Source organism: Hypanus sabinus, chromosome 23 (assembly GCF_030144855.1).
Source record: "Hypanus sabinus isolate sHypSab1 chromosome 23, sHypSab1.hap1, whole genome shotgun sequence".
NCBI classification, from domain to species: Eukaryota; Metazoa; Chordata; class Chondrichthyes; order Myliobatiformes; family Dasyatidae; genus Hypanus; species Hypanus sabinus.
The window spans coordinates 5,553,724-5,578,985 of record NC_082728.1 but is presented as its reverse complement, the minus strand read 5'-3'; the positions used below and the strand labels follow the sequence as shown (position 1 = coordinate 5,578,985).

General features: G+C 42.3%; 1 protein-coding gene, 1 long non-coding RNA gene and 1 other non-coding gene across 4 annotated transcripts in view; 2 read left to right on the top strand and 1 right to left on the bottom strand.

Moving 5' to 3' along the window:
• crlf3 (cytokine receptor-like factor 3) overlaps window positions 1-25,262 on the top strand; it is a 67,907-nt gene that overhangs the window by 25,785 nt on the left and 16,860 nt on the right. For both annotated transcript variants that reach the window (XM_059948222.1, XM_059948223.1), the window contains 2 exons: window positions 12,189-12,323; window positions 22,842-23,049. In XM_059948222.1, the coding sequence (XP_059804205.1) occupies window positions 12,204-12,323; window positions 22,842-23,049 (328 nt within the window). In that variant the 5' untranslated portion in view covers window positions 12,189-12,203. The remainder of the gene's footprint in view (window positions 1-12,188; window positions 12,324-22,841; window positions 23,050-25,262) is intronic.
• On the bottom strand, window positions 132-14,973 carry LOC132379905 (uncharacterized). The gene is made up of 3 exons (XR_009507563.1): window positions 14,946-14,973; window positions 1,684-1,744; window positions 132-301 (listed from the first exon to the last, which is right to left on the bottom strand). It is a non-coding gene; the product is annotated as an uncharacterized LOC132379905 (long non-coding RNA).
• LOC132380360 (small nucleolar RNA SNORA53) lies at window positions 4,005-4,223 on the top strand. Its single transcript, XR_009507745.1, has one exon. It is a non-coding gene; the product is annotated as a small nucleolar RNA SNORA53 (small nucleolar RNA).

Sequence of the window (25,262 nt, the reverse complement as noted above, 5' to 3'; positions counted from 1 at the left end):
TTTAGCTGTAACCCTGATCTTTTTCATTTACAATAAATTACAACTCTAAGATTTGCCCTCCTATGGGCAGCCATGAAACAAAGAAACACGATAGAACCCATTCAAGGAAATATTTAATGCCCAACATGAGAAAGAAAAACAAATTGCACAAATGGCGAAAACTGAGCCACGTATAGAATATCAAACTTCAAACCAGGAGTCCAGTGGTGTTCAGCGCTGCGCCACTTACCACTGCAGGCTGCACGCAGAGCCATTCTTTGCTGAAGTGCCCCAGTCTGTATCGATCACCCCAAACAAACTGCTGAAAAACAACAAAAAGTAACCAGAATCCAGAAATACATGCATCATGAACCTCAGTCACTCAAAATGCCAGTCAATGCTTGCAGCATGAAACCCAAGGCTCCTACATTTTCCTCTCATGGCAGCTAGCCAGATCACTTAATCAGCCGGAGAACACACCATCAAAATGTAACTCTCAGGTTCCAATCACCTACAGCTTAGTAGTGGCAATGCATTTGGAAGAAGTAGTAGTAAAATGTGTGTGTGTAGTGTAGGCCTCCGTTAGTTTTGATAGACCATGGATTTGCACCTTGGAGTGCAAGCCTGGGCAAGGTTTTTTTTATGGAAGACCGGCAGTTACCCAAGCTGCAAGTCTCCCCTCTTCACGCCACCAGTGTTGTCCAAGGGAAGGGCATCAGAGTAGTAATATAGCAGTTTTGTGAACAGGCTGCAGGACATTATTGGTCACATTGTTTGCAGGCCCCATCTTGCAATAACATCATAGAAGTAGAGTCTTGAGTAAACGAGACTAATGTTTTCAAGCTGTGACCAGTGGATTCCATGACCATGAATGTCAGTTACTTATTTTTGGTTTGTTATTCTGGTAGTTGGGCATTGTAGGGACTAATTCCTGAGATCTGTATAATCTGTACAGGTCAGTAAAAAGGGCCCGGAGGATCATCAGGGACTCCAGCCATTCTAGACAGCTGAACCACAAATTGTTTCAGCAGCTACAATCTGGCAAACGGTACGGCAGCATTAAGGCCAGGACCATCGGGCTCCAGGACAGCTTCTTTCACCAGGCCATCAGATTCATCAATACACATTGACCTGATTGCATATCTGACTGTACATGTATACAAAACAATTATGTATGCAATTTTAGTGTTGGGGCAATATGCCCTCCACATTTCTCCTCTTTATTGCATTTACATTGCGATGGAGACGCAACATAAAGAGCTTTACTCCATTGGATGTAAGAAATAAAATAAATGAATATTAATCTGTGAAGTGGCATAATAGTTGTTTATTTTGTCGCCACCACCCTCACCACTGTCTGAGTGCAGTGCCTTTCCTCCCTTGCTGTGTTCCCAGAAACGACTGGAAATACTCGACCAGTCAGGCTAGAGTGTTAGCATTTCAAATAGACAACCTTTGATCAAATTCTGAAGCATGGTTCCAATAAAAGGCCTTAGATGCGAAACATTTAACTGTTTCTCTGTCCAAACAGGAGTGCCCCAAAGAGTGAACGACAGTTAAACATAAAAACCCCAAAATACCCCCTCCCGCGCGTAAGCGGCAGTGAGCAACAATCCCCCTTCCCCCACCAGCAAAAAAGAAGCATCAGCACCTGCCACCAAGCACTCAAGCCTGAGCAAAGCAAAGGCAAAGATACAAACTTACCGTTATCCCAAAGACTTTGTGTTTCACTTGGTATACAACATACCACAGGTTCTCTCTCCCCCTAATAAGGGAGAAGGAGGAGTCTCCGTTTTATCCTCAGCGAGCAGGGAGTCATAACAAACAACTTGCTGGTTTACAATGTTAAAAGTCTGTTACATCAGTTTTTCTGAGCTCTGTTCCCAAAGATCTGAAAGATCCCGGGTCTTTGGACACACGGCAGAAGATTTTCTAACTCCCCCGATGACACACGGGTCGTAACATTGTAACACTGACCCTTGATCCGCCTATCTCCAGAGCCCCAAGATCTTAGGCTTCCAAATCGAAGCCAGACAACATCTAGTCCTAAAAACTCCAAGAACGGGTTCCATTCCCGCAAAGAACCGAAGTCAGCATGTAACTCTAGGTCAGGGTCTTCAAAAGAACCCTGAAAGGGAAAAGTAGAGATATTAAAGATGGAAATAGAGCTGTTTCCGAAGATGCAAGCAAAGGAGTCGCTGTTTAGCACCATCTTGACTTTGTTTTATTTCAGAATTCCTGTGTTCTTTTTGTGTGTCTGTACTGAAACGTTCCAAAGCTGGTTGCAGAGTTAATTTTTGGCTCTGTGCTCTCTTGTTTCCCCTGTTGTTAAATGTGCTATTCTCATGGTTTCTCCTCCATTGAAGAGAATATTTTGTAGTTGGCTCAGATTTCTAAATCCTTGGGTGGCTCAATTCCCAGAGTTTGAGCTCACCCGATAACAGATGGGACTGGAGAAGCAGTGCAGCAGATGAGAAGGTTGAAGCATGCAAATACATAGGCAGGGGCATGACAGGCAGCTTGGAAGATCTGATGTGCTGAACTGGTGTTACTTTTGATGTGGACTTCAGGAGGGGAATTTGGGACAACACTCGTCAGTCCTCATCAAGGGGCTCAAGGGTGAGCGGCTTCAAGTTCCTGGGTGTCAACATCTCTGAAGATCTATCCTGGGTCCAACATCTTGATGCAATTACAAAGAAAGCATGTCAGCAGTTATGTTTCATTAGGAGTTTGAGGAGATTTGGTATGTTGCCAAAGATTTCTACAAATTTCTACAGATGTACCATGGAGAGCATCATCGTATGGTATGGGGGCACCAATGCACAAGATCGGAAAGAAACTGCAGAGGGTTGTAAACTTGGCCAGTTCCATCATGGGCACTAGACAATCCACTATCAAGAATGAAGCATCCATTATTGAGGACCTTCCCCCATCAACCAAGATGTGCCCTCATCTCATTTCTACCATCAAGCAGGAGGTATAAAAGCCTGAAGGCACACACTCAAATGTTTTAGAAATAGCTTCTTCCCCTGTGCCATCAGATTTCTGAATGGCCCATGAACACTACCTCATTATTTTGCCCTCTTGCACTGCTTGCTCAATTTTTTTCTAGTAGTTTAACATAATTTTTATGTCCAGGTGGCCCATTTTTCAAACATTCGCTTTACGACAGCTCGCTGTTACAAAAGACCTACATTAGTACCTGTTTTCACTAACCAAAGAGGATTTTTGCTTTTACGATAAAAAGATGCCCCCTTTATACGTGTGTTTACCCCGAGAAAGACTACCATGACCGTGAAACCTTGTGTGGGTAGTTGTGTGTGCATTTAAATTTTTTTTTCCTCTCTCTCTCCAAATCGATTTTGGCTTGCTGTCTTCCCGATTTTGATAGCTGAAACTACACCGTACACACAATATTTCTACTTTATATAGGCTGTATATCATATCATTCCTGCTTTTACTATATGTTAGTGTTATTTTAGGTTTTATGTGTTATTTGGTTTGATTTGGTAGGTTATTTTTTGGGTCTGGGAATGCTCAAAAATTTTCCCCATATAAATTATTGGTAATTGCTTCTTCACTTTATGACATTTCAGCTTACAAACTGTTTCATAGGAATGCTGTACCTTAAGATAGCAGGGGAAACCTGTATTGCACTGATCTGCTGCTGCAAACAGCAAATTTCACATGTCAGTAATAATAAACTGAATAATAAAAAGTTAATTAAGAAATAATGATAAAGTCGCTATTAATTAGGGAGAATGTCATCACAGTGGTGCGCTGCAGAGATTGGTGTTAGGTCCTTTGATTGCTTTGGATTAGAATGTAGGTCACATGAATAAGTTTGCAGATGACTCTTAAAAACTGTAGTGGATGCTGAAGAAGTTTGCCCAAGACTGCAACAGGATGTAAATAACTGGGAAATTTGAGGAGGGAATGGGAACTGGAATTTAACCACTGATCCAAACCAGAGTCGTGTAGAATAGCAAGATAAGTAAGTTTTGTTAATTGGCTAAAAGTTTGCCAATACATTCCTTAGAATCACCTTTGGGATGTATCTATTTTCCTGTTCGGGATCATTCTATGTGATGGGTCTTCCATTATGTTTGTTGGGTAATCTTCAATTTTCATGGCTGTACAATCAAAGGTGCTTGTGTCATTGATGTTGGCAATGCCTGTTAGTGAATAGTCTGTTAATTACCTGCTATTTACTGCCATTGGGACTTGGCTAATTTGTGGACATTAAAAATTGTATTTATAAAGTAAATTTTTGTCTTGAAGGACTGATTGGAACAGTTCTATCATACACGATCATGTGGAATCTGTGTTGTATTAGGCTGCAGGAAGAATTCCCAGTAACATTGCTTGGAATGGGGGCCTTGAGTTATAAGGAGAAATTGGATAGGCTGGAACTGTTTCCCTGGAGTGCAGGATGCTGTGGCTGACCCTACAAGAACATAGATGGGTTAGATGGTCTTTTTTCCCCCCAGAGTAGGGGAGTCTAAACTGAAAGGTTTTATGTAAGAGGGTAAAGATTGAATGGGTCCCAAGGGGCAAGTTTTCCCACATAGGGTTGTTAGCAGAATGAGCCCTGATACAGGGTCTCAACCTGAAACATTGAATGAAACCTCCTACTTCCATAGATACTGTTTAACCTGCTAAGTGCTTACAGGATCTAGTTTTTGTGCTGAATAGTAATTCTGTATGTATCCCATCCCCCATCAAAAAGGCTTTAAAGCTCTCCGCTCATTCTCAACAAATTACCCAACCAGTTCCCCTCCACCACCTCCCTCCTCTATGTCTGGCAGAACTGCTCCTCGCCCTGGACAATTTTTCATTCACTCCTCCCATTTTCTCCAAACTCAATGGATAGCCTGGACATCTGCACTCACCCCATCTTTCCTCAGTCTTAACAGGGATAGAATTCTTGTCGTCCTCCCCTACCATCCCATGAGCTTCAGCATCCAGCTCCTCATTCTCCACAAAGTCTCCCATCTTCCCAACTTCTATTTTCAACAGCATCCTGCCACCAAACAAATGATTACCTCCCTCCTCCCCCCCACCGGTCTCTGCAGGGATCACTGCCTCTGTAATTCTGTTGTCCATTCGTCCCTCCCCACTAATCTCCTTCCTGGCATGTATCCCTGCAAGTGATAGAAATGCCGCACCTACCACTTCACCTGCAAATCTGTTGGGGTCAGCTATTGTATCTGGTGCTCCTGATGCAGCTTCCTCTACGTTGTTGAGACCTGAAGTAAATTAGGGTCAATCATTTTAATTCCTATCCCCATTCAGTCCATAATGGCCTCCTCTGGCATGATGCTGCCACTGTGTGTGGAGGAGCAACACCTCATATATTCTGTCTGGGTAACCTCCAACCTGGTAGCATGAACTCAATTTCTCCTTCTGGTAATTTTCCCCTCCCTCTTCATTATTCTTCTGTTCTCCACTCTTACTTATTACTTCTCCTCGCCTGCCTATCATCTCCCCCGGTGCCTCTCCTTCCTTTTCTCCCATGGTCCACTCTCCTTTCTGATCAGATTCTTTCCTCTCCAGCCCTTTACCTTTTCTACCTATCAACCCCTAGTCTCTTACTTCATCCCCCTCTTCCCTTACCCACCTGGCTTCACCTTACCACCTTCTAGCTTGTCCTCTTTCCCCTCCCCTCAACTTTTTATTCTGACATTTTGTCCGTCCTTCTCAGTCCTGATGAAGATTCTCACCCTGAAGCTTTGACTGTTTATTCACCTTCCACAGATGCTGCCTGACCTGCTGTGTTCCCTCACATTTTGTGTTGCTCTGGATTTCCAGCATCTGCAGAATCTCCTGTTTGTAATTCTGTATCTTCTCAGATTTCAAAGGAAAACCACTTTTATTTAAAAACAAGACAATTTAACTATCTTTCCCCTTGTGTAGAATTTGGAGAGTACTTTGACTTCAAACTGTTTTAAACTGTCTTGAAGGGTATGTGAAAAGTGCTGTCAAAATGCAATTCAGTTATTTTTTTGTTCCAATGGTTTAGAAATGTAGTATGACAGAAAAGACTGCAGATGCTGGAAATGTGTCACAAAGAAGCTGGAGGAACTCAGTGGGCCAGGCAGCATCTATGGAGGGAAATGTGTATCATTGAAGTTTCAGATAGAGACATTTCTTTTTCGTCCTGATGAAGTGTCTTGACCTGAGGGGTTGGCTGTTTATTTCCCTCTGTAGATCGTACCTGAGCCATGGTGTTCCTCTGGCAAAAGTAGCGAACCTGCTTCGCTATTGCTAAATTGTGACTGGTTTATAATGTGTTTCTCCATTCAATCCATTAAAGCTGCTCTGCCATTCCATCACAGCTGATTTATGATCCCTCTCAACTCCATGCTCCTCCTCCCCATAACCTTTGATGTTCTTACTAATGAAGAACCTCTAAACCTCTGCTTGAAATATACCCAATGACTTGGCCTGCACAGCCATCTGTGGCAATGAATTTCACAGATTCACCACTCTTATACTGCCCTAAAATGGTTTAACCTATTAAGTTTTTAACTAATTTAATCATCTTGTAAGTGGTGGCAGCTTTGTAATCTGTGCAGTGATGTTGGTTGATGGATAAATGCTGGTGGGACAGCGACAAACTTTTGTCCACTATTTGGCACTTTCCATACATATAAAATTGCACTCAGCTATATCTTGACTGGAGAGTAGAATCTCCTCTAGGTTTGGAAAGAAAAACCAGGGTGTTTCTTTGGCTTCCGATTTCCTTTTTCTTTTGGTTGCCATTAAACTTTTAGCTTGTTTCACCATTCAATTAAGCTGAGGCTGATTCATGCCACAGTTTCATTTATCAGCCATCATTCCATCTCCTTTAACTATTGTCCAACAACAAATCAAAATCTATCTAATAAATCTTAACTAGACCATGCTAAATCCTTCTTCAAAGTATGCTTTTTGTAGGTAATTGAGGTTAAAAGCTGCTAGAGAAAATCAAGTAGCATGGCGGGGGGGTGAGGGATGAGAAATTGTCAACATTTCATATTAAGACCCTATGTCAGAAGGTTTGTATGATTGAAATTTTCTGGACTAACTTTGAAAAGTTGAGGAAATGGTTTATAACTGTACTATTCATTTGAATTGTGGGAGTGCTATGTTGGTATTGGAATATGCAGCAACACTTGTGGGCTGCACGTAGCACATCCCCAAATTGTGTTGGTTGTCTTCACAAACAACATATTTCATGTCTGTTTCAGTGTAATTATGATTAACAAATAGAGTGCATTCCTATTTAATTGAGCCATCAGTTAATTGGGGCAGCCGCTTATTTTGTACAAATCTTCTTTTTAAAAAAACTAATTGAGACAATAGTTGGATTCCTTTCATTTGAGATACTATACTACTTAAATGGGACAGGAGACTGTTGCATTTTATGGTAATGCACAATTGAGACTGTTTCTAGCTAGTGTCAGTGGCATGGGCTTGAATAGTATTAGTTGTGTGTGTTTGTGTTCAAAATGCAGTGATTTTTGTCACTGATAGTTGGCGAGAAATGGTTGTAAAGCGATTCATAACTGTTTTACTCCCCGTTTACAAGCCTGTAGATGCCTGACATGGCAGCGAGTGACAAATGAAATGTTTCACTACTTCGAGTTAGGAACTACAAAGAATTTGAAGGTATCAACAATCATCTTGAAAGTTACAAAGAGAAAGATTTGGAGGATGCAATCATGGACAACATCGTTTGAAGGCAGTCTGTTATCTGCGCTAGGTGATTTTTGTTGTTCATTTACAGTGAAAAGAACATGGCAAGGATGAATTCCTCCACTGATTACTATTATGAGCTCAGTAGTAGTATTGGTAATATTCTAATTTGTTCTGTATTTCATTTAAGTACATAATTTGTTACTCAGTTTGTCTTCCACCTTAACTATTTGCATGAAACTGTTGCTGACTGGGGCAGCTACTTAATTGGGCCAATACTGGTTTTAATGTGTCCCATTTACTGGAATCTGCTGTAAATTAAAAAACATGAATTGGATCACCTCCAAAACACAATGTGGAGTCCTGTTGAACGGACAGTTGATCTGAAAGTTCAACTGTCCATTTCCCTCCTAGCTCGCCTGACTGCTGAGTTCCTCCATATTTGTGTTTCTCCCCATCGTTTGCAGTGTACAGTGAATATTCAAATGTGCAGCAATTTCTAGAATGTTCCAGATGCACTGAAAAATCCCATTTTCACCCAGGAGCTTGTTCAGATTTAATGAATTGTACCAAAGACCTGCATGAGTTGGCTGCAGAGACTTACAATGGTTTCAGAATTTACTCTCAAGGCCCCATTAACTGCCAGTTGCTTTCTCTGCTGATTTCTGTCAAGATGTTTCTCTGGCACTGTTTACATGGGCAGCTGTCGCTATGTTACTATTATCTCATAAAACTTTGTGAAGTCGATTTTCAGTGCATGATACAGTCCTTGATTTATTTCAATATTGGTTTTAAGGAAAGCCAATGTCTTGTATATGATCCAGAGGAATGGCTACATGACCATTCAATTAACCTGTATTTTGAGAGGTTATGTAATTCTAGCTTTTAAACTTTACATTATAATCAAATTTGAATGTCACTTAATAGGTTTTGCCAATTTCAACAAAGAGTAAAACTGTAAATTGGAGATTTATGGCGTCAGTTATGGAAACGGTTGTGAATCTGGTCTTTGTGGTACTTCTGAATTTGAATAGAGTGAGAAATATTTTTTTGGTGGGGAGACTGGTGCTGAATGACCAAGGGCCTACTTGTAGGCTTCAATAGAGGGAAACCAGAGGTCATGAGCCAGTCCTTATCAGAGGTGAAGGGTCAGCAACTTTAAATTCCTGGGTGCTACCATCTCGGGACCTGTCCTGGACCCATCATAGAAATGTAATTGCAAAGAATGCACGCCAGTGCCTCTACTTCCTTTAGGAGTCTGTGGAGGTCTCGGCCCAAAATGTTGACAGTGCTTCTCCCTATAGATGCTGCCTGGCCAGTGTTCCACCAGCATTTTGTGTGCGTTGATCAAAAACTTTGACAAACTTCTATAGATGTGTAATGGAGGGTGTATTGACTGGCTGCATTTTGGCCTGGTATGGGAAGGCCAACACCTTTGAACGGGAAAATCCTACAAAAGGTAATTGATCAAGGGTAAAGTCCTCCCAACCACTGAGTACATCTACATGAAATGCTGTCATAGGAAAGCAGCATCCATCATCAAAGATACCCACCACCCAAACCATGCTCTCTTCTCGCTGTGCTATCAGGAAGAAGGTACAGGAGCTCACACCTCCAGAACAGTTACTACCCCTCAATCATCAGGCTTGTGTACAAAAGGGGGATAAGTATTCTCATCTATTGAGATGTTCCCACAACCAATTTACCTCACTTTAAGAACTCTTTATCTTGTTATTTCATGTTCTCCTTATTTATTGCTAATTATTTATATTTGCATTTGCAGTTGTCTTTTATGCTTTATTTGATCTTTCATTGAGTCTGTTATAGTTACTGTTCAATAGATGTGCTATGTATACCTGCAGGAAAAAGAATCTCAGGGTTGTATGTGGTGACATAAATGTACTTTGATAATAAAACTTACTTTGAATATCAGTTACTATGTGGCTTTGCATTGTTCTGAATACAGATTTCCGTTGTGTTGCTGCTGACCTGAGGTTGGTGATATGGCTGCCTCCAGATTGAATTTTGTTTGCCACAACCTCTCCCTTCCCATTTCTTCTTGTCTCCTTGCCCCAGAGTTGCTTTTGAGAATGATGCAAATCTGCCTATGTACTTTGGCCTTGATGTAATTTTTCCAGTCTCAGCAGCCAGCAGAACCTTGGCATATTGGTCACTATTCATACGTGTTCCTGAACAGTGAAATGTAGCTGAGAAAATTGTAGGCAATGCAGATGTTGGCTTCAACTGAGGCTTGACAAATTTCCCAGCAGAGATTTTGGGACTCATTTTGGCTCTCTTCCTCGAATACTGTGCCGCACCCAAGTTTCTAATTTCTTCCCTGATCTTGTATTACTTGGAGTTTAGAAGAATAAGAGATGACCTTATTCAGATACTGTTTGTAAATATCTAAGGGGATTTGACAGGGTAGGTGCTGGGATGTTTTCACTAGTGGAGGAGTCATCAGCAAGGGATGTAGTTGCAAAATGAAGGGCCAGACTTTTAAAACTGAGGTGTGTCAATGTTTCTGAAGAATCTGAATCAGATTTATTATCACTGACTTGTGTCAAATTTGTTTTTTTTACAGCAGTACAGTGCGAAGACATAAAATTAGTGTAAATTTAATGTATATGCTATTATAGCGCTAGTGACCCGCGATCAATTCCACCACCCTATAAAGAAGGTGGAGGGAGGGTAGGGCCCTGCCCCCTTCCTCTTCAGTTCTGACAAAGAGTCTTGGTCTGAAACGTTGACTGCTCGTTTCCACGGATGCTGCCCGACCTGCTGAGTTCTTCCAGCTTGTTGTACTGTTAACTCAATGCATAAAAGCATGCAAATACAGTTGAGGTTCAGTTGTTCAAACCAAACACCAGAATGGGGAAGAAATGTAATCTTTTAAGTGATTGTGGGATGATTGTTGGTGCCAGACAGGGTGGTATGTGTATCTTAGAAACTGCTGATCTTCTGGGATTTTCATGCACAACAGTCTCTGGAGTTTACAGAGAATGGTGCAAAAAAAAATCATCCCGTAAGCAGCAGCTCTGTGGGCAGAAACATTTGTTAATGAGAGAGGTCAGCGTTGTTAAAGAAAGTTCAGGAGAATAGCCAGACTGGTTCAAGCTGGCAAGAAGGCAACAGTAACTCAAATAACCACACGTTACAAAGTTGGTGTGCAGAAAAGCATCTCTAAGATGGACAACCTTGAAGTGGATGGGCTATAGTAGCAAAATGCCACAAACATTCACTCAGTGGTCATTTTAGGTACAGGAGTACTTAATAAAGTGCCCAGTGAGTGTATTTGAACTCTCAAATTGCCATGCATTTGACCCTGAATTGCTTTTGAGTGGCAAGAGTTCTCAGTCTTTTATGCCATAGACTCCTAACATTAACCGAGGGCTCCTTGGGATCCCCTCCTTCCTGCAGTAGTCTGGACTGATGCACCACTCCTCTGCAGCAGTTTGATTGTTTTCGATCTGTATTGATACTGGGTGTTTCTCTGCTCTTGCGGAACAATAAACTAATCACTGCTGATTTGTTTTCCGAATTGTGGTTTCAGATAATTGACATTTGTGAACTTGTCAGATATTAGCAATGTCAACAATTGTCACTATGTACCTACTCCGAATTGTTTTCAGATTATGGCAACTTGAATTTATTCGGAGCAGTTGTTAGGAAATTTTGTGGCATGTGCATTGTTCAGAATGGTTTTAAATAAAATAGTTTGTATTTGAACAACAATTAGGCGCTGTCATAACCTGAGAGAGAACACCTAAGTTTCTCCACTAGATACATTAAGCTTAGAAAAATAGAGGGCTATTTGGTAGGGAAATTCTAGGCAGCTTCTAGAGTAGGTTACATGCTTGGCGCAACTTTGTGGGCCGAAGACTTGTAATGTATTGTAGATTTTCCGTGTTCTATTTGCAAGCTTTTTTAGCTTGTATAAAGTTTATTAGCTTTGTCAATTGTACATTGAAACATACATGAAATGCGTTGTCCGTTAATGACCAATGCAATCTGAGATGTGCTGTGGGGAACCTACATAATGCGCCCATAACTTACTAACCGTAACCTACTCATAAATGAAGGAGCTCAGCCTGAAATAGTAACTGGTTATTCCTCTCTAAGAATGCTGCCTGACCTGAGTTCCTCCAGCATTTGTGTTGCTCTGGATTTCCAGCATCTGCAGAATCGCTTGGGTCACGGTTATAAATACATACGTCTATGGTATGTTACATAGGAGGAAATGTATGTGGTCACAGGTGGTACGTAGAATCTCCTTACAGACAGCGGTGGGAATTGAACCCCGGCTGCTCTCGCTGTAAAGTGTTACGCTATCTGCTATGCTTTCGAGTAAATGTTTGAATTGTTGGTAAAATACTGGAAATTCGTAGATAGGTTGCACCTGTGGAGAGGTAGGCAGTTAATATTTCAGGCTGGAATGGCAAGTGGAATAAAGAGTTAACTTTAAATCAGAGCTTCCCGTTATTTCTCAGTGGGGCTAATAATTTCTTTTGTTTTGCTCTTGTGCTTAGAGGAAGATCACAATCATGGAAATTGAAATTCAGGCTGAGCTACTTAAGGAAGCCAAAGAAAGTATTGACGCAGCAAAGAATTACAAAGTCGAATTGGAACAACGGTTACAGGGCCTGAACCAAGCAAGGAAACAGGTTAGTCTCTTTTCTTTTGGCAGTCGGAATGCCTCTTCGATGAGGAACTCTCTTGCAAGCAGTGTAGGTCGCCTCCTCTGGGTGTTCCAGACTACTTCACAGTCACCGAATTGTAATGTCAACTGTTGTATAGGAGCAATATTCAACAACTATGTGGCAATTGGCCATTTTAATCTTGTTAGCTATACCCTCATCCAAAAACGCATACAAGGCCGGCTTTTGCTATTCATTGAGTTGATTGTGTTGAACCAAGAAATAGAACAGTGCAGCATATAAATGGGCCCTTTCCACCCACGATGTTGCACTGAACTAATTTAAATTAGTAATCAAATCACCAGCTAAGCTAACCTGTTCTGATTACACAAAGTCTATATCCTTTCATTTCCTGCACATTCATGTGCCTGTCCAAGAACTTTTATATATTTGCCTCCATAATTAATGTTCAAAGTGCATGTATGTCTCCATATACATCTGAGATTCAATAAATCCATAATGGAATAATAACCATAAAAGAATCAAAGAATTGCACCAACTTGGGCATTCAACCAGTGTGCAAAAGATGACAAATTGCAAATACAAAAAGAAAAATAATAAATAAATAAGCAATAAATATCAAGAACATGAGATGAAAGTGAGTCCATAGGTTGTGGGAGCACTTCAGTGATGGGGCAAGTGAAGTTAGCCCCTTGGTTCAAGAGCCTGATGTTTGAGGGGTAATAATTTCCTGAACCTGGTTTTGTCGATCCCAAGGCTCCTGTACAGCCTTCCTAATGGCAGCAGCATGAAGAGGGCATGCCCTGGGCGGTGAGTCTCTGGCAGTGTATTCCAGGTTCCTGCCACTGTTGCTTTTTTAAAGAAAACTTCCCTTGCACATATCCTTTGAAACTACCCCCTCAAATTAAATGTATGCCCTTTGGTATTAAACATTTCAACCCTGGGTAAAAGATACTGATTGTCTAGTGTGTGTGCCTCTCATAATCTTAAAAAACATTTATCAAATATCCCTCAGCCTCTGCTCAAGAGAAAGCAACCCAGTTATTGCAGTCTTTGCTATAAAAGTTATTTCCAACCATGCTCCATTTGTAGGCTTCCAAGTTGTTTAAGAAGTATAAATATTTTGCCAACCTCTGTTCAGTATTATTATTTAGTTTGTACTCAATTCTGAATGGTTACATGAAATGTTGTCATCTTTAAACTAGCTGTGTTTGAGACTCATTATATCTCAATCAGGATTGTGTGTGGCCTGTAAGTGTTGGTGTTTCTGCACTCGTCTTGCCCTTGTGACATCCAACATCTGGAGGAATGTGATTTAGGATAAGTTTATCTTGCAGGGATTTATTGAAGAATGAACATTGTGCACAGTACAAAGAGAACACTATATAGTTCCTTCACAACTTGCCAGTATTTGCTTTCCTTTAAACAAGCAAGCAGTTGACAAGTCAGTTTAACAGCCCATTCTCAAGGCATTGGCTTTGACAAGAGTGTTAGTCCAGATTGCACGTTCGTGTTCAAGTTCTGCTTGACATCCAATTTTAAGTCCAATGTGAGGGCTGAAGTTGAACATAATGTAGCTTCTTGTAATGGAGCAATGCTGTAGTTTATGGTGAGCAAATACACTTAGTATTTTACTTCGGTTAGGGTAAGGTGTAGAATTATTTTTCTTGTAGTTTTACTTTCTTATGCTTGTTTATAATAATATAATCAGTTAGATACACTCAGTGGCCACTTTATTGGGTACTTCCTGTACTTAATAAAGAGGCAATGCTCCAGGTAGGCCCCAACTAAAGTTTTATAAAGCTACAACCTAACTTCCTGTTGTGGGATAGCCTAGAAGACTGGCAAAGGATATAACAAGATATAGATCAGTTGCAGTGCAGTGGCAGGTGGATTGTAACCAGGCCAAATGTGAAGTGATGCACCTTGGTAGCTCAAATATAAAGAGACAGTACACTGTTAAGGGTAAGACTTTCAATGGTGTTGATAAGCAGAGGGATCTTGGAGTCCAAGTTTATAGTTTGCTGAAAGTGGCTAACACAGGTAAGACGTACGAACTCCTTACAGGCAACAGCTGGAATTGAACCCGGATCATTGGCACTGCTATCGTATTACACTAACCGCTATGTCACTCCGGTAGTTTGTGTGTGTTTCACAATTTCTTTATTTGAAATTTAGTCTTTTTGAGTTTGTTCATGGTGTGGTAGTAATATTGTCCAAGGACTTTCTCTTGTACCCTGATTTGAAATTAAAAGAGATACAACTTTGGAGCCCAGTGAAGCGAACATAGGATCCTGCAGGGGCATTGACAAAAAGCAGATTTACGCATACACCCTATCCTTGTTTAATGCCGGGGACGCGTTCCTCGTAGTTGATGCATAATATGAATAATTATTTGAGAGAAATTGGGTGCGCATAATGTGAATAATTGTTTAAATGGAGAAAATAGGGATGCGTTCCAGAGGGCTTCCTAAATATGTTTCATCTGTAATTTATTCATATTTTCATACCAATACGACACAAAAGTAGTACTCTAAGGCAACATTCGTATTATATTTCATCAATTTAAGGTAATATTCTACATAGTAAATCTTAAAAAGTTAACATACTAGGGTGTACAATACTCACAAACAGTGGCAGATGTGCTTGCTCCAGGAGATGAGCGGTTGTTCTGGTGTCGGGCAGCTTTACATGGATAAGGTGAATGTTTGTGGTCATCAGGATCATATCAAGAACAGCAAGGGGTGAAGGAAAGCTCTCAGAACTCTTAAAACTGCCGGCAGCAGGAGATGACACCGGTTTGAAGAAAGTGGTGAGGGTTGTTTGCTTGGCAGCATTTTGTTTTTCAGCATAAATTTGCTTGTAGGGAAGAAGGGTTGACGGCAGGGAACGACTGAAATGCTGACTTCATTCTAAACTTGGGTCCATATCCATCGCCATTTGTGCCAAGTGTTCCGACTTACACCATTCCTTCACTGTTGGTAATCTCCCGGGATTTTCAAAATCGTCTGTTGCTTGCAGCAGCTGAGAGACAGTTCGCCGTAAAAAAAAACGCCTTGAATGTGGATCACACCTTGGTCGAGTGGTTGAATCAGTGATGTTGTGTTAGACAGCAGGAAATACACTGTTATATTAAGATGAATGCTGTCCAAATGTTTAGGATGGGCTGGCGCATTGTCAAACAACAAAAGAACTTTAAAGATAAGATTCTGTTCCCGGCAGCAGCATCCCAGAGCTGTGTTACCTTCACCTGATGCCACGCTGTTTATAATTTCCAACTTTTTTTCAAGTGTTAAAGTGGTTCTGTGCCGCTCGGCTGATAACCGTCCGATGTCATGTCCTGGGCTAGGAGGCATAGTTAAATATTTCAAGCACAAAATCACTGCCCCGTAGGTAAAACCAACAAAAGATCGCATATCCACACCTTGCCAAAACCAATGCAAGTCTGGCGGGAGTGAGATTTTGAGGCGTGCACACGTGACTTGTATTGGTGGGAAAGCAGTGCTCCTCGCATAACTAAGTTTTGGACGTGTATAAAGAGACGGTAGAAATAGGTTCCTCGCATAACTGAATTCGCATTGACTGAAGACGCATATAACGAGGATAGGGCTTAGTTTATTTTTGCCACTGTTCAACTCTTGCGTCATGCTGAGAAACTTTCAAAAGGAAGAGGCACGTTTTGAGTTTGAAGTTTCTTGATCAATTTGTAGCACAGGCCTGAACCTCTATCTCTCTGTGTCTTAAGTATATTTACTGAGTTAGTCTTTACTGTTTTCCTGGGCAGAGAATTACACAGATTCACTACTCTCTGGGAAAAGCAGTTTCCCCTCATCTAGGTCCTAAATCTATTCCCTTAATTCTATTCTCACTTACCAGTGGAAATAACTTTCGGACTTCTATCGTATCCACCCCTTTCATAATTTTATATGTTTCTTTAAGATCACCTCTCACTCTTCTGTTCTAATGAGTATCATACCAGATGACTCAATCTCTCCTGATAGGCTAACCTGGTGAGCCAGTAAGTCTTTCCTTAAGTATGGAGACCGAAACTGCACACTGTATTCCAGGTGTGACCTCACCAGTACCTGTACAGTTGTAGCATTACCTCCCTGCTCTTAAATTCAATCCTTCTAACAGTGAAGGCCAACATTCCGTTTGTCATCTTAATAATCTGTTGCACCTGCAAACCAACCTTTTGCAATTCATTCCACAAGTACCCCTAAGTCCTTCTGCACAACAGGAACCTGCAATCTTTCACCATTTAAATATTCTATTTTCTATTTTTCCTTCTAAAGTGGAGGAGCTTGCATTTATCAGCATTGTACTCCATCTGCCAGACACTTGCCTGCTCACTTAACATAACTGTCTCTGTCTGCAGACTCTCCATATCCTCTGCACAGTATACTTTATCACTCAACTTAGTGTCGTCAGCAAACTTGGAATTGCTACACTCGGTCTGCTCTTCCAAATCATTAATAAATATCATGAGCAGTTGCAGGCCTAGCACTAATTCCTGTGACACTCTGCTTACCACTGACTGCCAACCACATAAACGCCCATTTATCCCAACTCTCTGCCTTCTGTTGGTTAGCTAATCCTCTATTTATGTTAATGTGTTACTCCCAATTCCATGCATCCTTATCTTATGGGTAAACCTTTTATGTGGGATTTATTTTTAGAAATCCAAGTATACAATATTCACCTGTTCCTTTTATCCACTGTGCTCGTCATCATCCTTAAAGAACTCCAGCAAGTTTGTCAAACAGGCTGGACCCCTCATGACTCCATGTTGGGTCTGTTTGTGGGAGACACTTCTATCCAGATGTTTTGCTATTTCTTACTAAACAATGCGTCAAGCGTTTTCCTGACTGCTGATGGGTCAGCTTACTGACCCATAGTTACATCAGATCAGGGAAGTCCTATTCCATCAAAACAAAAAGAGCAGATTTTCTTTGCATTAATAGATCCTTTAAATGTGTTCCTATGGTAAGTTGTGTCTGAAACATTAAACCATTGTTCCCAGAGACCATCTAATGGTTTTGTACGTTTGAAACATCTGCTTTTACTCTATGGAGACGTTCCTTGATATTTTAAAAAACAAGAATTTGAGACAGAAGTACGCTGTTTCCACTGGGGTTGGGTGAGACTAGAACTAGAGGTTCATGAGTTAAAGGTGAAAAGTGAAATGCTTAAAGGAACATGAGAGAGAACTTCTTCACTCGGGGTGGTAAAAGTGTGGAGTGAGCTGCCAGCAGAAGTTGTGAATGTGGGTTCAATTTCAACATTTAAGAGAAGTTTGGATAAGTACATGGGTGGGAGGGGTATGGAGGGCCATGGTCCAGGTGCGGGTTGATAGGACTAGTTCAGCACGGACTAAATTGATCTAAGGGCTCGTTTCTGTGCTGTAGTGCTCTGGAGAATCAAGTTGATGGAGGAAATTACTCATTAAAATGAAGCAGTGGTGTGTTTAAATCTTAGATGAGTCTTGTGCAGTTATTTGTTTTCTATAGCCCTGGAAGTTCAGTACAATGTTTGCATCCCCAGCACAAGTAACTGTACCAGCGTTTAATGGAATGTAACTTGTGCTGAAGCACAGCTTCTGTTAAACTAAATTCCTTCCTGTTTCTCCCTATTGCAGTCTGCAGCAGAAATTGTCAGTCCAGATAAGAAGAACGGAGGCTTTTGTGGCATGTTGCATCACTTCCTTTTAAAACGTGCTGAAAGATTTTAAAAAATGCACTTGTTTATGCAAAGTATTTGTTTAGTGGGCACAGCTTGCTGGTGAATGTAAGCAGAGGTGATAGTTTGTTTCAGCAGGAGTGTTTTAGGAAGTGTCAGTTCCCTCCTGTTCATAGCCTCTCCAGGTTATTTGTCTTCTCTTCATCCTCCTTACCCTGAAATGCTGACTCGGTACCAAGGTGTCTACAGGTATCTGCAGTCATTTGCTACATTATTCAAGGGTATTTTGCTAGTCTGCGTTTGCACCTGATTCAGATACAGATGTACCGTGGAGAGATTCGGACTGGTTACGTCACTGTCTGGTATGGCGGGATCACTGTGTAGAATTGGGAAAAGCTGCAGAGGGTTGAAAACTCAGCCAGCTCCATCATGGCCACTAGCCTCCCCACCACTGAGGACACCTTTTGAAAGGTGGTGCTTCAAAAAGGCAGCGTCCATCATGGAGTCTCAGCATCCAGGAGATGCCCTCTTCCTGGGCTCCTGTACTATCAGGGGACTGAAGGCGCACCCACTCAACATTATAAGAATAAATTCTTGCCCCCCACCATCAGATTGCTGAACTCACTGGAATTTAGAAAAAGTGAGGGGAGATCTCATTGAAACCTATCGAATGTTAGAAGGCCTTGATAGAGTGGATGTTTCCTATGGTGGGAGAGTCTAGGACCAGAGGACACAGCTTTAGAATGGAGCCGAGGAGGAATTTCTTTAGGCAGAGAGTGGTGGATCTGGGGAATTTTTTGCCACAGACAACTGTGGAGGCCAACTCTTTGGGTATATTTAAGGCAGATGTTGTTAGGTTCTTGATTAGTCAGGGGTTGAGGGGAAATGGATCAGTATAATGAAATGGTGGAGCAGACTTGATGGGCCAAATGGCCTAATTCTGCTCTTAGTTTTACAGTCTTATGGCGTCATGTAATAGGAGAGTGCTGTATGGTATTTTAAAACAAAGGTGAGATGTTTAAGATGATGTCCTGATTAAACAAAGCCTCAGTGTAGGTGAAGGGTAAAATGACCAGTGTGAGTTAGGGTGCAGGCAGTGCAGTTTAGAGGGTGGTAAAATGCAACAGGAATGATGCCTGGTATTATTTCCACTCTAGCCCATGGATATTGTAACTCATTGGTATGATACAGCGAGGATCGTTGGCTGTGGCATGGATTTAAAGCAGAACACAACTTCAGAGGAAGGAGACCGTGCAGAGTGTTCAATCATGCTGACTCTGTGCAATTCACTAATTCCTCTCCCAGAGCCAGGAAATTAATTTCCTTTCAAAATTCAAAGTAAGTGTATTATCAAAGTACATATATGTCACCATATACAAACCTGAGATCGATTTTATTGTAGGCATGCTCAGTAAATTCAAGAAACACAATAGAATTGATGAAAGACTGCATCCAACAGGATGGACAAACAACTGATGTGCAAAAGACAACAAACTGTGCAAATACAAAAGGGAAAAAAAATGAGCATAAATGTGGAGAACATGAGACTGAGACCATAGGTTCTGGGAATAGTTCAGTGCTGGAATGAGTGAAATTATCCCCTCTGGTTCAAGGGCCTGATGGTTGAGGAGTATTAACTGTTCCTGAACCTGGTGGTGCAAGCCTCGAGGCTCCTGTATCACCTTCCTGATGGTAGCAGCGAGAAGAGAGCATGTCCTGGATCTCTGATGATGGAGAGTGCTCTCTTTTGACAGCACTCATCCAGCAAGACTGTGGAAAGTGTGTGTGTGTGTGTGTTCATTTCATTTTGTAAGCTCCCGTGTTCCTTCCTGTGGACTTCTCCACAAATGAAGAAACGACCCTGATTTGGTCTAATCCTCTCACAACATCCCTACTCCGAAGAGACTATCCCAGGCCTCCAGTCTGTCCACCTAACTGATTATCTTAATTTCCTGGAATAATTTTAGTAAATCTCATCTGCACTTCCTCTAAAGCCTTTACATCCTTCCTACAAGTATTTATAGTATCCCAGTGTGCCTGACCCTATGTTTTATAAGATTTACTACTGAGAGTCAGCTCGGCTATATAAAGAAATTAATCCTCAGTCTTGGGCCAGATTGGATTGATCAGGCAGCCTAACCTCCTGAATTCCTCCAGCATTTTGTGTGCATTGCTCAAGATTTCCAGAACCTAGAAACATAGAAAACCTACAGCACAATACAGTCCCTTTGGCCCACAAAGTTGTGCCGAACATGTCCCTACCTTAGAAATTACTAGGCTTACCTATCGCCCTCTATTTTACTAAGCTCCATATACCTATCTAAAAGTCTCTTAAGACCCTATCGAATCCGCCTCCACCACCGTTGCCTGCAGCCCATTCCACGCACTCACCACTCTCTGCGTTAAACAAACTTAGCCCCGACATCTCCTCTGTACCTACTTCCCAGCACCTTAAACCTGTGTCCTCTTGTGGCAACCATTTCAGCCCTGGGGGAAAAGCCTCTGACTATCCTCATGATCAATGCCTCTCATCATCTTATACACCTCTATCCGTTCACCTCTCATCCTCCATCGCTCCAAGGAGAAAAGGCCGAGTTTACTCAACGTATTCTCATGAGGCATGCTCCCCAATCCAGGCAACATCCTTGTAAATCTCCTCTGCATCCTTTCTATGACTTCCACATCCTTCTTGTAGTGAGGCGACCAGAACTGAGCACAGTACTCCAAGTGGGGTCTGACCACGGTCCTATATAGCTGCAGCATTACCTCTCGGCTCCTAAATTCAATCCCATGATTGATGAAGGCCAATACATTGTATGCCGCCTTAACCACAGAGTCAACCTGTGCAGCTGCTTTGAGCATCTGTGGACTAGGACCCCAAGATCCCTCTGATCCTTCACACTGCCAAGAGTCTTACCATTAATACTATATTCTGCCATCATATTTGAGCTACCAAAATGAACCACTTCATACTTATCTGGGTTGAACTCCATCTGCCACTTCTCAGCCCAGTTTTGCATCCTATCAATGTCCAGCTGTAACCTCTGACAGCCCTCCACACTATCCACAACACCTCCAACCTTTGTGTCATCAGCAAACTTACTAACCCATCCCTCCACTTCTTCATCCAGGTCATTAATAAAAATCACGAAGAGTAAGGGTCCTAGAACAGATCCCTGAGGCACACCACTGATCATCGCCCTCCATGCAGAATATGACCTGTCTACAACCACTTTTTTTGTCTTCTGTGGGCAAGCCAGTTCTGGATCCACAAATAACGTCCCCTTGGATTCCATGCATCTACTGAATTGTTTATGCTCCGTTTGATCCTGGATCTCTGAGACTCAGGGTATATGGTGACATGTATACAAACTTCGATAATAAATTAACTTTAAACTTTGGATCAAGTTTTACCACCACCCTTAAGGTGCATTTCATGCACCCACCACTCTTGTGTATTTAAAAGAAAAATTCTCTCTGATATCCCTTTACTTTCCTCCAATCGCCTTTAAAATTATGCCCCCTCATATTAACCGTTTACGTGCTGGGGAAGAAGTCTGGCTGTCCACTTGATCTGTGCCTTGTGAACACCTCTGTGATGCCATTTAATCAAGGCTTTAAGAATCACCTGTAAGTTAATAGGTTAGTGGCACAGCAGATGTATTGGGGATATTTAAGAGACTTAAACAGGCACGTGGATGAAAGAAAAATGGAGCGCTATGTGGGAGGGAAGGGTTAGATTGATCTAAGAGTAGGTTAAAAAAAATATGAGCATCACATTGTGGGCTGAAGGGTCTGTACTGTACTGTTCTGTGTTGTACCATGTCTGGTACTCCTGGTGTATTTTCTAGCAATATTTCCACATTTATAAACTTCAATCTGTTTGCAACAAAGGCCAATATGCCATTTGTCTTTCTAACTTCTGGCTGCACCTGTCTGCTAACTTTTCATGTACATTAGCACCCGGAGCCCTGTGAATGCCACTCATTTGAATTTCACACAATTATGACATCCTGCCTTTCGATTCACTTACTGAAGTACATAACCTCGCATTTTCTCACACCACATATATTTGTTCAAAGCACGTATTCCCAAAACCCCTGTGAAGACGGGTAGCAACATCTGCAGTTGTTTTTGGCGAATCCTGGCCCCTCCTGAGAATCTTGGATTATCTCCTGAGAAACCTGTATGTCGGGGGCACTCAGAAGCCCAGTGGGATTGATGGAAAGAGAGCAACCAGTTACAAGCTAATCAAAATCCGGTCTATTATCACTAGCATTCAAGTTTATTGTCACCTGATTGTACGTGTATACAACCAAACAAAACAGTGTTTCTCCGAGCCATGGTGCACCCGTGATAATATATCACACACAACATGTAAAACAAACTATTATCACCAGTAAATTTTAAGGTATAATTCAAAATGCATGTGTAGTGTGCAGCACAGGTAAACCGCTCACTACCCTAGTGATGAGACCTTGGTGGTGGCAAGGTATTGATTAGTCTCATAGCCTGAGGGAAAAAGCTGCTACCCAGTTTGGCAGACCTCGTCCTGATGCTCCTGCATCTCCTTCCTGACGATAGTGACTCAGAGACTGAGAGTTGAATGGTAGGGTTCCTCAATAGTTTTTCAGGCCATTCGAATACAGTGCTCCTGCTAAAATCCACCATGAAATTTGTTTTGCAGCAGCAGCACAGTCCAATACATAAAATGTGCTACAAGTTACAATAAGAGATGCAAAGTATAAAGAGTGCAAACTGGTGAGGTAGTGGGGTACTGTCTAATCTCAAGAGCTGTTGAGTATTTTCTTTTAATCGCAGTATCTCCATTTTGTTTCTGTCCAGATCAACAGCAGTGCCCTTCAAACCCGCAGCGCCCTGCAGCACCACTTCAAGGAACTGAAGGCCTCTGTGATCAAGCTGCTGGACGAACGGTTGACATTTCTCCTGCAAGAGGTGAATAAGGTGGAAGAAGAGAGCATCAGGCCCCTGGACGATTGTCAGAAGTTAATTGAGCATGGTGTGAACACGGCGGAGGAGCTGCTTGGAGAAGGTGAGGCAGGTTGGGGACTGACTTGAGGCTCGTTGGATGGCACTCTGAGGATCCAGTCCCGTTCCCGAGAGCTGAGCACCGAGATTCAGGACAGCCCTCTCGAGGTCGTACAGAGCGCAGGCTGCGCAAACGCCGCTACTGTCTGTTAGGTGAAAAGTTAATTTTGGACATCAAGGTGGACCTGAAAGACCCTTTAGCACAATGTAGGTTCTCAACTCTCATCCAAGTAGAGATTACCTTATTTAGAGATTAACAAGATTACAGGCCCTACCAACCTAATGAGTTTGCACCACCTGATTACTGTATACCCATGCGGTCAATTAACCTGCTAACCTTGTACATCTTTGGAATGTGGGAGGAAACCAGAGCACCCGGAGGGAATTAACACAAACACATAGAAAATGCACAAACTCCTTACAGACAGCGGCAGAATTAAATCAGGGCCGCTGGTGCTGTTATAGTGTTATGGTAACTGCTACACTACTATTTCTTCCCCCCCCCCCCGAAAAAAAACCTCAGCGAGCAGAGTTCAACCTATGTGGGGAGACCCCAGTGGATTTCAAATCCAATTTACCTGATCGGTTCAAGTCGAGATAAACTGATCACAATGGCTGTTGGTCTTGCAACAATATCTACATGTCAGTCTTTTGAGGTCTTGGAAGATAGGTTTGTGTATTTTTTTTCCCCTTGCCATGACCTCTTCAAGATTGAGAGCAGAAGGAACCAATGAATGGGTATTTACCATTGCAAACCTTCCTGACAGTGTCTCAGCTTAAAGATTTGTCTGGATCACTGAGGCTTCAGTAAATCTGGGCACTTCTGACAGGAGTAAGCTTAGGAAGAGACGGCTGACTGCAAGTACAGCTAGATGTTGGAAGTATCATACTTGGCTTGTGGTCAGAAAACCCAATTTGCAGTAGAACTGGAGGCCCAGGGACAACCTGTCCTGAGGTTGAAGGCCTGTCTCTGTGTGTGGGTGGAAGGAAAGGGTTCGTGTTAAATGTAACAAAATCTGCCGAGGTGGGAAGTCTGGAGAAACACACACATAATGCTGGAGGAAACCAGCAGGTCAGACAACAACTAAGGAAATGAATAAACAGCTGACATTTTGGGTCGAAAAGCTTCAGGACTGAAAAGGAAGAGGGAAGGCTAGCCAGAACATGACATGTGAAACCAGCTGGGTAGGAAAGTAAAGAGCTGGAGAGAAAGAAATCTGATAGAGGAGAGTGGACAGTAGGAGAAAGTGAAGGAGAAGGGACCCAGGGGGAGCTGATAGAGAAGTGAGAAGAGGCCAGAGTGGGAAATAGAAGTGGGGGGGAAATATTTTTTTTACTTGAGAAATCTTTTTTTCATGCCATCAGGTTGGAGGCTATCCCAATGGAAAATAAGGTGTTGCTTCTCCACGCTGAGGGCGGCATCATCATGGCACAAGGGGAGGCCATGGACCAACATGTCAGAATAAGAATGGGCATTAAAATGGTTGGCCATCAGGAAATTCTACTTTTGAAAGATGGTACCCCACCAAGTGGTGCCCCAGTTTGTGACGGGTCTCACCAGTGTAGATGAGGCCACGTCGGGGGCACCAGACACAATGGATGACCCCAGTAGATTTGCAGATGAAGTGTTGCCTTACCTGAAAGGATTGTTTGGGGCCCTGAATGGAGCTGAGGAAGGTGGTGTATGGGCAGGTGTAGCACTTATGCTTGCAGGGGTAAGTGTCGGGCGGGGAGATTAGGGAGGAGGGACGAATGGATAAGTGTCGGGGTGGGGAAATTAGGGGGAGGGACGAATGGATAAGTGTAGGGGTGGGGAGATTAGGGGGAGGTACAAATGGATAAGGGAACCATGGAGGGAGTGATCCCTGTGAAAAGCGAAGGTAGGGAGGAGGTTAAAGTTTGGTGGTAGGATCCCAAAGGAGTTGTGGAGAATGATGTATTGGATGCAGAGGCTGATGGGGAGGTAGGTAAGGACAAGCAGAACTCTATCACAGTTAAGGTGGTGGGAAGATGGGGTGAATGCAGACGTTCGGGAATGGAGGAGACATAGGTGAGAGCAACAGCAGTAGTGGAGAAAGCAAGCCCCCTTCTTTCGAGGAGAACGTCTTTGATGCCCTTTAAAGGAAAGCTGCATCCTGGGAACAGATGCACTGCAGACAAAGGAATTGAGTAAAGTGATTAGCATTACTTTTCAGGAGACTGGGTGGGAAGACATAT